Below are 11,899 nucleotides of genomic sequence, written 5' to 3' on the forward strand. Positions count from 1 at the left end.
TTAAATTTTTTACAGTGGCAGCTACTGCACGGTTTTCATTGACAACGGTTGTAAAATCAGATGTCATATAAAGAAGCGCAGCTGAGGACAACTAGGAGGAATAGAAAGGATTTCCTGCCTGTATTAGATTAACAATACAGCTCCTTCAGAGAGGCTCCATCGAGTGACACAATGCAGAAGAAACTAAACTGTCACGCAACTTTTATCAAACAAGGTGTGTTGCTATTTACCTACCCTGCCTCGCTGCTGCATTTGCTTCCTTCTACATCCGAAGTACTTTCTTTTAATATGTAGGTTATAAAATAACCTCATCTGTCACAGCTGTTGCTTCATCTTCAGCGAAAAGCTAGAAGCTAAATGTCATACTTAAAATACTCATTTCTTCTCGCAAACGATCATTTCAGGCCCAGGAGCCCATTCTGCAGCGGTGGCCCAGTGCATCCGCCGAGGCCGTGCTGGGCTGGACCGGGCGCTGTCCACTCCCAGCCGTGGGGCTTCGGGAAGCAGGGGGGAGCAAGCGGCTAGCCCTGCGTCCCGGCACATCCCGGCAGCCCCCAGAGCCGGCTGCAACCTCGTGCAGTTTACAGCAGCTACGAGATGTCCTCTGAGCTTTGCCAGCGGCCACAACGTTTGGTCTCGAACTGGAGGCAAATGCCCAAAGGAGGAGGAAAACCTGCCATTGCCTCCATCCCAGCAAAGCACGCCGAGCGCTGCCTCAGCTCCGGGAAGCCCAACTTGGGCTTTCATCCTCAAGACAAACACATGGCTTTACCTGCGCTTTGCTTTTTCAGGACCAGATCCTGGAAACCAAACCTCTGCCGCCCCGGTGCCGGGCAGGGGCGCGCGGCAGCATGGCTGCGGGCTGCCTCTCTCCCTTTGCTTGCTCCTGGCAGCCCTCTTCCCCCCCACCCCAAGAGATGCACTCCCCGCTCCGCTGCCACGCTGGGGATTCAACCTGCGGCCACGCAGCTTTTTCCACCCGCCTCCAGAGCCCGCACCCATAGCCCCCGGGTGACCACTTCCCCAGAGAACTTAAGGGCCAAGAGGGGACAAGTTCCTACGAATTCAAGGGCCTCACACGTTCTGCCATTGGGCTTGCCTGTGGTACGCCAGGAGGTCCCCCGGGAAACTTCAGTGTCCTAACAGGAGATGGTAAAGGCTGTTGTGTGATGGGGACAACATTAGCAATGTGCTAATGCATAATGCATATTGCGCTCCTCAGTGCAGCAGATTTTGATAGCAAGCAACCATATTCTGAAAAAACCTGGCACCTAGTACTGGAACAAACGATTGACCACCAGGTTCTCATTTATCCAGCTGTTTTCTCACCCTTACCAACCCTATTAGGAGAAAGGGAGATTTAAAGAAATAGCAAAAGCTGAATGAATGGCTTTTCTTGCAGGGAAACATGCACTGCTTGCTCATTGCTCACAGCTTTTCCAGCTAGCTAACAGTGCAAGGAACCAAAATGCAGTTTACTGCCGAGATGCCGGAGCATTGCAGCAGGAGAGCTGCGCAGCGTCGCCTAAGCTCCCTCGCCACGGTGGCCCACCGTCCCTGGAAGTGCTCAGGCACGAAATAGTAACTTCCACCTCTCCCTTTCATCGTTGTTTAAACAGCGACCACCGCTTGCAATTCCCCTCTCCCTTCTGAAAACGGTGTTTATGTGTGTCCCGTACCAGAACAGCCTTTTCCCTTCCTTCGGCCTTCAGCCATTTGCATCCGGTAACACCTTGGTCTTGGTCTTTGTTTACCCTAAGTCGCATGCTCACTTGGTTATTTACTTTAGACAGAGAGGAAAGATGGCTCCAACCGGGAGACAAATCCCTTTCTGCAAATACCTCCAGGTGAGGGCTGTTCCGATCTCGCGTCTCTGCACCCAGCCGCGTTTCAGCCCGTGGCACAGCTGGCAGATGAGAGGTGGCCAAATCGCACTGCCCCTCCGGTGGGTTTTGCCCGCGGGCCCGGGAGGGGATGCCAGAAGGCGAAACATGAAATCCCTTCACTTCTCCTGGGCTAAACCTTTTGCTCCAGGGCCTCAGAGAGCCGCGGCTGCAAAGATTTCTTCAAGCTGTTTTTGGCTGCCGGTTCTCCTGTCTCTGCCATCGGCACAGGGAGGCAAGCGCCGGGAACCAGAGCCCCTCCAGTAGGCCCAGTTTGGCTGTCCTGGGATGGCCAAGCCCCGCACCGGGCTTTGCCAGACGGCTCTTCCCTGTGCAGAGCTTGGCACGACTTTCAGCAGCGGCAGCAAAGCTGAACGTGAAGGTAAAAGGGTCGTACTTAGAGATGTAAATTCAGAACAAAAAAAAAGCTTGATTTTTTTCTTGCATCCATCCAAAAGATGCAGGGAGCCACAAGCAAGGGGCGAGGAAAACCTCTAGCCCCTTCGCTTCCTTGAGAAGCCCCTTCGCTTCCTTGAGAAGCCCCTTCTTGGATTCAAAAGCGAGCAGGTACTCCCAGAACATTGTCAATTTAATCAGGTAACAGGAAAGTCTGCAGCCTCCCTGCGAAGCAAACAGATCCCATCCCAGCAGGGAGGGGTTGGAAACTGCTGATTCATCTGCAAAATGGTCCAATCCCAGAAATCTTTCAAGCCCACATTATATAATCTGCTGCCCCCAGCAAAGCTACGGGCAAAGGGGATGAGGCACGAGGACCCCAGTGATGGCCACCGGTGTCCCACGCTGGTCTTGCCTCGCTGGCAGCACCGCTTCGCTCTCAGGGAAACTCCGCGGTGAGCACGACAGCGCCATGACACGGGACACTTTAGTCCTGCCCCGCTCCTATTCCCAGCTCACGGAAAGACATCCCGACTCCCGCGGGAGTTGCATCAGAGTCACAGCCACCATTTTTAATATTAAGGATGTGTACAATTGCCTTCTGCTTATCATATATACCGCAAAAATGTGTCTGGTTTTGCTGCTGAGAGGTGACGTGCGGTGTTTTATAGGGGACATCACTCATCGTAAGGACTTGACTATGCTTTGTTACTTGACGTATAGCCGATGAACGGCCAACTAGACAAAATGAGCCAGATATACAGATGTCCTCCTGTACTGTGAATGATCTGGCACATAGAGAGACATGTTTTACTCACAGGACTAAGATCTTTGCAATGCCTTATTACTTTTTTTGTTGCTGTTGTTGATGGCACTATTATTTGACTCTATTTAGTCTTTTAGTCTACATCTGATGGTTCAAATTAAAAATGAGCTTCACTCTAGTCAGTGTTGCCAACTCTTACAATGTTTCTACTGTCATTTTCACCAAGTCTGGTTCTTCTCAGAGCCCTGGAGCCTGAAGTATTGTGATTTTTTAAAAAAAAATTAAAAATCACAGCTTTCATTAAAAAAAAAAAAAGAAATGTCTGATCTCACGCTTATGGAGGAAAGCCTGAGAAGGCTCAAAAATAAAGTGAAGAATGAACTAATTATCTATTACTGCTTAAAATGTCATCACTGTTTTGGGCTCAAGACTGAAAAACTAGAAAGCAGGACGAAGACAATGATTTTACATATAGTCTTCATTTTCATGTGAAGCTGATTTACTCTTTTGGTAATTTTTACAGGTAACTTGTGCCAAGGAAAATGAAGAGGAGAAAAAGCCTTTAATGGATTGCTATAAATTTCTCCACTTCTTCTATGATCTCAGTAATCTCTGGCATTTCCTATCTTCGCAGAGTACTTTTTTATTCACTTCAAGAGATGGCCTCAGTCAAAACGTAAAAGGGTTATGAGAAGGAAAAGACTCGCACGGCTCCCAGCTTAATTCACGAAAGAAAACACTGTGGGCCCTGCAGACATGGGCCGAATTAAACTATTAAGAGCGTATTTTCATCAGAAGAAGGTGCAGAGCAGGAAGGCGAGGGAACCCCTGAACGGGGCTGTGCCCTGCTGTCAGCCCGAGACTGTGGCTCCAGGACAGAGGTCCGAAGGGGGCAGGTGGGCAGCAGCCTCCTGACCCAGCCGGTCTGGCCGAGGGATGGAGAGTGTGCGGGCAGCCGATGGAGGAAGCCAACAGATCCTAAGGGCTCCGGATAAACATTATATGTTGAAGCTGGAGAGCATGCAGTGAGGATCGCTATGGGTAGCTGGGCTCTTTTTCTAGCGGTCCTACAAACAGGCTTCTTGAAGAGATGCTAAGATTACCAATTATGCAAGCTATGTATTTTAGCAACTAATTTTTTTCAGCTGTCCAAATTAGTGAACTATATTTTCTCCAAACAATTTTCAGCTGAATAAAATCTAAAAATTGTTCAAACTACGAGTCATCAACTGAGGGACAACTATTAGTGCTCGAAGTGGCAGATGTGTGTGCATTTACATTTCCATCTGCCTTCTTGGTAGCTACAGAAAATTGCTAGATATGATTTTTCTTTTCTAATTTGAAGTGGAGAAGCTTTTCTAATCAATACCATCTTAATTCTGACAATTGCCCTGGTAATTCTGCCTGAATTTCTCCCACCGAACGAAGCCCACTCTGTTTTTTGGGCTGACTGCTGTCGGAGGACGGGACGCCTGGGCAGCAGAAACCCCTCCATGCAGCCTGGCATGCGGCTCTGAGATCGATTTTTTATGATGGAGGAAAAAAAGATGAAAACTTCGCCCTGCGGCTGATCTTGCATCAGCTCCACCACCGGTGGACTTCTCCACGTGCCCCAGACCCCTCCATGAACACCCCTCCACCCTTACACTGCTTCTCAAGAGGTTGGGGATGGGGTTCAGGCTCTTGCCAAGGGCTCCTCCAGTAGAAGTGTGACCAACGGTCCCTTCCTCGCTGCAGGAAAACATCAGTAGCTGCAAGTTCAGAACCCATCATGTTAGTTAATGACTCGGCTCCCTGTTCTCCCTTCCAACAGGGGAGAAGGGGTTCTCATGCTGTAAACCCCAGCTTAAAGGCAGGGCCCAGCCACACAGCTTTTGGGAAGCTCAAACATGGCCAGCAGGGAGCCCCGGAGGCTCTCCTCAAGCCCTGCAGCACTGCCTGGGGCACTGGTGGCCTGGCCTCGGTGGACATGAAGTGAGGTCCCTGGCCTCCGACGCCTGCCCTGCCCGCTTGCTGCACCTTCCCGGAGGGATGACATCCCCCGTCGCACAAATCCAGCCACTTATTGAGAAAAACTGTCTCCCGTGCGCTCCGTTAGACAGGAGGCGAGGCCTGACCTTCCAAGGTGGGACAGCGGACGTAACACGGGGCGCTGGGTGTTCCCAGCACGGGCTGCCTGTCTGGCAGCGGCGCAGGGTCCCAGGGGAGCATTGCCCCATGGAGCGAGGTGGGAAGGATAGCAGAGGGGTCCCCTCCTGGCCGGCGCTACTGGAGCAGGGGCGGCGGGGACCAGCGGGATGCGGTTGTCCTCCCAGGCACGGGCAACTTCAGGACTTCTGCTCCAGCCGTTGGCTGGTGCCTGTGGGAGAGATGACACCCTCTCATCTGCAGGAACCGCGCCGGGGAGCTGCTGCTGCTGACACCGGGAGCTCAGGGGGGTTTCTGCTCACGCTCCCATGCTGTCCCTGCAGCACGCTATTTATCTTCCCTCTTCCCTGGCTGTGCCCAGATCTTACCTGCGTATCTTAATTCTCATCTGTTTTCGCATAAGATACATTTTAGCCCTGCAGCATTGTGCTGCTATGACAACAGGCTTGCACTTCTGCTGCTTTCACACCCTTGTTTTTCTTGTATTAGGACTCTTCCCCTCATCTTACAGCCTAGCTCTAAAGACATGACTTCATTCTTTAAATTTTTTTTTTTTTTTATAGCGGAATTCACTATTTGTTGTGTTGACTGTTTCCCTAGAAGTGTTTCTAGTGCCGGAGCTACCTAGAGAAGGCTGAGACCTACTATACCCATTGCTACATCTGCAGTTGACTGCCCCCGTCCAGGAGTTCAGAAGTAGCCGAAGTTTTAAAATAAAGGGTACCTTGTGTTAGCCAGGATCACAACAGACCCTGCTGAACAACCAGAACCCACTTCCACGGGCTTTAAAAATAATGGCTTAAGTGTGCCATGTTTGTACAGCAACGCAATTGGAAATACCACTGGAAATATGGTTATTTCCTCCACGAGTTTCCTCACAGATAGGAAATAAGTGAGGAAATCTGGGAAGACCATAGACAGAGTATGCAGACACACGCATGAACAGGGACATAATAATTAAGGAGCAGAGAGAGGAAATAAAACCCCAACAAGTATGACATCTACAAAATTTTGAAGTTGAACCGTTTTGTTCTGCAGTAATCAGAGGTTATGCAGTTCTTAAATAAAGGTGTCCTTAAACAGAAATACCTAATTTTACTATTTGCTTGCATGTTCAAATAGATATTTAATCAGTTATCCAGATCTACTGATGGTCAGTTTATACGAGAGGGGCAATGTATAAGCACTGTCTGAAAATGTCTAGTTAGGAGAGGTTTCTTTAAAAAAAAAAACCAAACTCTCATCTACAGATTTTCATAGAGGCAAACTGCAAATGCAGTCCCCTTCAGTAAGGCATGTTACATTTCATTCCCTTTTCATCTTTGTGTCTTGTCATCTTAAGTAGAGTTTTTGCCAAAAAAATATTAGTACTTTGTTATTGTTACAAACACAGTAACGTAAGTGGAAGAGAGGATATCCTTCTGCAAAAAAAGGAAATGTTTAATTTTTTTTAAAAAGTCTTTTGTAGCATAACGCAGTTAACTCTTAAGTATTTCTGATTTAGCCAGAATTTGTTCATTCCTCTGTAAGTACACTACTTAGAATCGTAGAATGGTTTGGGTTGGAAGGGACCTAAACCATTTTATAGTTCTAAGTACAGAGGAATGAACGGGCTCAAAAGGATGGGTGTCTCAAATTCTGGCTACATCAGAATATATTTTCTGGGGTGCAAAAAGTCTGGCTAGGCCTGTATGCCTTCAACCTACCAAGTTTCTAGCTGCGAGTGGAAATACCACCAGCAATGGAAGGGGGCTGCTCTTACACTATTTTTAGGTGGGATTCTGGGCTTAGATCATTTGTACAGACTTTACGTAATCATCTGAGCTTCTGCACGATGGTCCACACCAAAGAGCCCAATTATTTTTGGTTCTCCAAACACTTCTTGGACGTACAGGGGTAAAAACACACTTTCTTCAGTTAGTTGTTTTTACATCCTACCTCTCTCTCTCCAAAGACTTAAATCCTGAGGCAGAAAGGCCCCGCATGCCTACACCATGGGACACCAGTGCCCTGTGCTCTGCTACAGAGTAGGTACAGCAGCAAGTAAAATTTCAGTATTGCCTTCCCACAGTATCTCGGTCTCAGGACACACCTCTTGCACATTTGAGACTCTACTGAGTTTTTTTTTTGAGGTCTATTCAAGGCCAGAGACTCGGGATATGTTTAAGCCTCTCTCCCTTTCTTCTGCAAAGGACTATGCTGGCTGGAAACGCAACACTGGGACGGCAGGCCTATAATGGTTTAAGCATTTACGGGGAGTTATGAGAATTATGGATGGAGATTTATACAACAACAATAAAAAAAGGGTACATGGCATCATCTCCAAGTCAAAACTATCGTATCAGGCAGCCACACGCCCCCCTGCTAATGAGCAGGAGAGACCTTCTGTGGAGCAGCTTGTATATTCAGCAAGACCCGTCGCTGCCACGTGAGTGGCCAGTGTCGCGCTGGCGGACACATGCTGTCAGTGGGGAGCCCTACGGCAGCTCCCGCTCCGGCAGCGCCGCTTGAGATCTGGGCCCGAGAGAGTCGTGCGGCTGAGCCCTTCCCTACACCTTCTCCCGGCCAGCCAACGGGGTATGGTGCGGTAGGGGTTAATGGCGAATTTCTGGGGCTGATAACGTGCCGGCAAGGAACTGCACTAAGCTAACCAGAGTATTTTAGAGATGCCACCAAAGAAGTTATTCATTAACTCATTAATTGATTAAGGGTGTTGAGAGTGATTAACTTTGGACAGTACCGGCTATGCTTCACTTTCAGCTGCTGAGACCCCAAAACTTCATAACCCGTTTTGGTAAAGGAACAATAATGGAAGCTGACTTCTTCCTCTGCCAAAACCAGAAGAAATCTTCTCCTTCCCTCGCCACGTGACTAGGGTAGCCATAGCAGCTCAAGGCTCATTCCCTTCCCTCCTTGGCTGATGAGGCGGGATACGGCAGGTAAGGAAACCGAGAAGAAGTGCCGCAAGAAAAGCTGTCGCCTGCCTTGGGGCGACCATCCTCCTGGGTCTCCCATCCTCCTGTGAGTGGGTGGAGATGCAGCAACAACCATGCGGGAGGAGCCAACATCCAACCTGACGCCTCTTCTGAAGCAAAACCTCTCTCCCTTGGGGAGGTCATCCTTCTCCAGAAAAGATAAGCAAATGCTGCCGTGTAAGTTCTCTGCCCTGACTCTGCCTACACGGCAGCATTTACAGGAATGCAGGTGGGATTACTCCGTGGTTTCACCTAGGACACTTATTTACAAGCGCAGCCCTCCGAGTTGGTTGGCTCTGGGCTGGGGCTGCCTTTGCTCCCTCCTCCCCTTCATGCAACTGCATACATGGAGGAAAACCTTGATGGCCACCTTTCCCTTTCTGCTTCCATCGGTGAGCGAGCCCTGTTGACACAAAATGATGTAGCCCTGTATTGCCACGGATATAACAATATTGGGAGCTGGGAGCCCCCCCTCCTGTTTTGCTGTTCTTTGACCCACAGGGCCGTCCACAGGGCTGGATAGGCACCTGCCTGAGCCTGGCTCTGCCCACAAACAGAAAAATAATTAGGACAAAGGACATAATCTATTCTGCACAAGGCATACTGGAATTAATTAGATAAGTAAAGAGTTGGAAATAACGCATCAAATATGCCTGACAATGTCAGATTAACAGTAAGAGTAAACAGTCAAATGGCAATGGTGTTCATTATCTCATTAAATGAAAAATAATCATGTCGTTAGCAAATTCTGTCTATTAAAAATGAGGCAGTGTTAAATACTGACAGAACTTTCTAAGTTATAGCTCTTTCACTGATGTGATAAATCTTATGCAGAAGTTTGCTTGCGGAAAGATTCTGAGTGCCATTTATTTGTGTGTCACTATGCTATTGATAAAACTACAGATCTCTAGAGAAAGCAGTACAGAGAAAAAATCCATTATCATTATTATCCTGTGACTGAGTAAATGTGCACATACTGGATGCGAATGCAATTCACGGGACAAGAAAATGAAGGAATGAAAATCGTCTCTCGAGTTTTCTCGTTCACCAGTAACATTCCTCTTATTGTACTTAGTGAGTCGATGCTCATTAAATCTGTTTTGCTGATTACCGTTGGGTAATATGTCAACAACAAAAAAAAGGAAAACATAAAATACCGAGTGGCTCTGTACTATAGTTCAGTATGTGCCTACAGTGGAAATAAAATATAAATAAATCCACTGTAATAGTTATGTCCTTGTTTAGTAAAGAGTGAGGTCTCCCCAAAGTCTCTTACAATAGGTATTTGCCTCTATTTTCTCATTTTAGAAGAGACGCTCCCTGAAGTGATTAAAAAGAATTAACATTGGCTTTTGTACGGGCTGACAGTTTGACATTCGGGGAGGGGAAAAAAAAGCGATGCTGAGTCTCTGGGGTTTCCACAAGGCAACAGCAAAAACACGCAGGATCGAGCTAGCCACACCTCTGGTTATTTGTAAACGTTCCTTTCCTTTTTCTTGGGGGAACTTGACCCTCTTAACCCACAGTTTTTGCACCTGTCCTCCCTGTTTTTCCTTCCAAGACTGTTCGAAACTACCGGGGTGTAAACTAGAGTACCAGCTTCAACAAATGCCGATTTCCGACATGTTATGACAGACAGTACGGTGAGATGTCCTGTTAGATTGTGACTCGCACACTCCGTGCCGCTCAAGTGACAGGGAGGGATGCTGCCCGCTCGAACTTGAACCGGCAGCGCCGGCCGCACCATGCCTGCAATCTACAGCTGAGCTGGATTTTTCTTCCATCTCTGAAACCAGCGTTTGCTGCGATGGTGGGTTGGGAGCGGAGGGAGGGCGGGAGGGGGGTGGGGGGAATACTACCCGCTAAAAATAATGAGCGGACTTAATGCCATTTGCCTTCCTGAGCGGTGAGAAGGAGGTTTTGTGCCACCCCTCTGCAGGCAGAAGTGCAGTCCAGACACAGCAGCAGCCCCCCGAGGCATTCCCGGCGGCTTGGCAGATTGGCACCTAACTGGTTTTGAAGTTTGAGTTTATCAAAGCCCGAGTCGCCTCAACACGGGAAGCACGACTAGCGAGGCGAGCGAGTACAGAAGCACCGAAAAAATTATTTAAGCGAGCAGCCTGCCCTTCTCGCTCACCCAAAGCAAATAAAACCAAAACAGGGGGAAAAATAAGAAATGGGGGGGGGCGGGGGGGGGGGCAGAAAAAGGGGGGGCGGGGAGGAAGAGAGGGGATCCCGCGGCGCTGGCAGGGAGCGCGGTGCCGGCTCTCGGCATCCCAACTGTTGCAGGGAGGTGACCGGGTGGCTGCGGTGGCAGCGCCGGTGGCAGCGCCGGCGGCGGGCGGGCGGGCAGAGGCCGGGATGCGCGGGGTGGGTCCGCGGCGGCGGGCAGGTGCGGGGAGCGGGGCGGGATGGCGGGGCGGCGGGCCGGGCGGGGTGGCGGTGCCCCGGCTGGGGGTGGGGGGGAGACCGGGGAGCCGCCGCCGTTACCTTGAGGATGAGATCGGTGTGGTGCTGGTCCAGCATGTTGGCCTTGCGGAAGGAGGTGATGATCACCCTGCCGTACCTCCCCGGCGTCTGCAGGTCGGAGTAGAGCCGGTGCTTGGAGCGGTTCACCGGGAAGAGACTGTCCACCAGGTTCCTCTCGATCTTGGCCAGGCTGTGTGTGGGGGCCAGGAGGTGCTCCACGCTCTCCTCCACCTGGTAGCGGCTGAAGCTGGCGCCCAGCAGGATGGAGATGAGCACGGGCGCCGAGGCGAAGAACACCGGGTGGCTGGCGACGAAGTGGCCGAGCCGGGAGAAGGACGTCCCCAGCCCCCTGTGCAAGACCTGCCGCAACATCCTAGTGCGGAGGGCGCGCAGGAGGGCGAGCGCCGCGCCGGGGCCCCCGCAGCTCCCCCACGGCCCCCGCAAGACCATGGGGCAGCCCCCGCCGGGCGCCGCCTCCCCGCCGGCCGCGGCTGCGGGGGGCCGGGGGCCGCCGCCGCCGCGCGTGTGTGTGCGTGTGCGGGGGGGTGTGTGCGTGTGTGTGTGTGTGTGTGTGTGCGCGCCCGCCTGCCTGCGTGCGTGGGGCGGCTCGGGCGCTCGTCCTCCTGCAACGCCGCCGTGCCCGAGAGGAGTTTCCCGGCGCCTCCTTGCCCGACTTGCCAACCCGCCACCCTTCGCCGCGGCCGCGGAGCGGCGGCGCGGACCGCCGCGGGGGAGAGGATGGCGGGGGGAGGGGGGGGGGGGGAGGAGGACGGAGAAGGGGGGCGGCAGCCCCGCCGCCGCCGCGGCCCCGCCGCCCCTCGCCGCGGGAAGGGGAAGGGGCAGGCGCCGCGCTCGCCGCTCCCCGCCCCCGCCGCGGAGTTTGCGCGGGAGCGGGGCTGCCCGCAGACTGCTGACTAATCCCCCGGCCGCGGCAGGCGAGGCGAGGAGGTGCGGACGCGGAAAGCCCTCCGCGGCGCCCCCGCCGCCGGCGCCCTCCGCCCAGGGGGGCGCGGAGGCCACGCCGGGCGGCGCCTCGCACCGGGGCCGGCGGGGCGCAGCGCGGCGGCGGCGCCTCCCGCCGGGGCCGCCCCGCGGGCCGCGCTTGGGACGCCGCGGCGCGCCCCGCCCCACCCCGCCCCGCCCCGCCCGGTTGCCGGCCGGCTCCGCCCGCCGCCGCCGGCACCGCCGCGCCGCTACATCCCCGCCCTGCCCGGGTCGTCGTTGCTCCCCGGGGCGCACGGGTAGCGCAGGCTGCCCGCGCC

At 52.4% G+C, this 11,899-nt stretch overlaps 1 protein-coding gene across 1 annotated transcript in view; it reads right to left on the bottom strand.

Annotated features, from left to right (window-relative positions):
- The window catches only part of PTCHD1 (patched domain containing 1), a 34,968-nt gene extending 23,899 nt beyond the window's left edge, over positions 1-11,069 (bottom strand). Inside the window, exon 1 of the mRNA XM_082482835.1 lies at positions 10,659-11,069. Coding sequence (XP_082338961.1) covers positions 10,659-11,009 — 351 coding nt within the window. The 5' untranslated portion in view covers positions 11,010-11,069. The remainder of the gene's footprint in view (positions 1-10,658) is intronic.
- Between the last annotated feature and the right edge of the window lie 830 nt (positions 11,070-11,899).

This window comes from Vanellus vanellus, assembly GCF_965231255.1.
Source record: "Vanellus vanellus genome assembly, chromosome: 1".
NCBI classification, from domain to species: Eukaryota; Metazoa; Chordata; class Aves; order Charadriiformes; family Charadriidae; genus Vanellus; species Vanellus vanellus.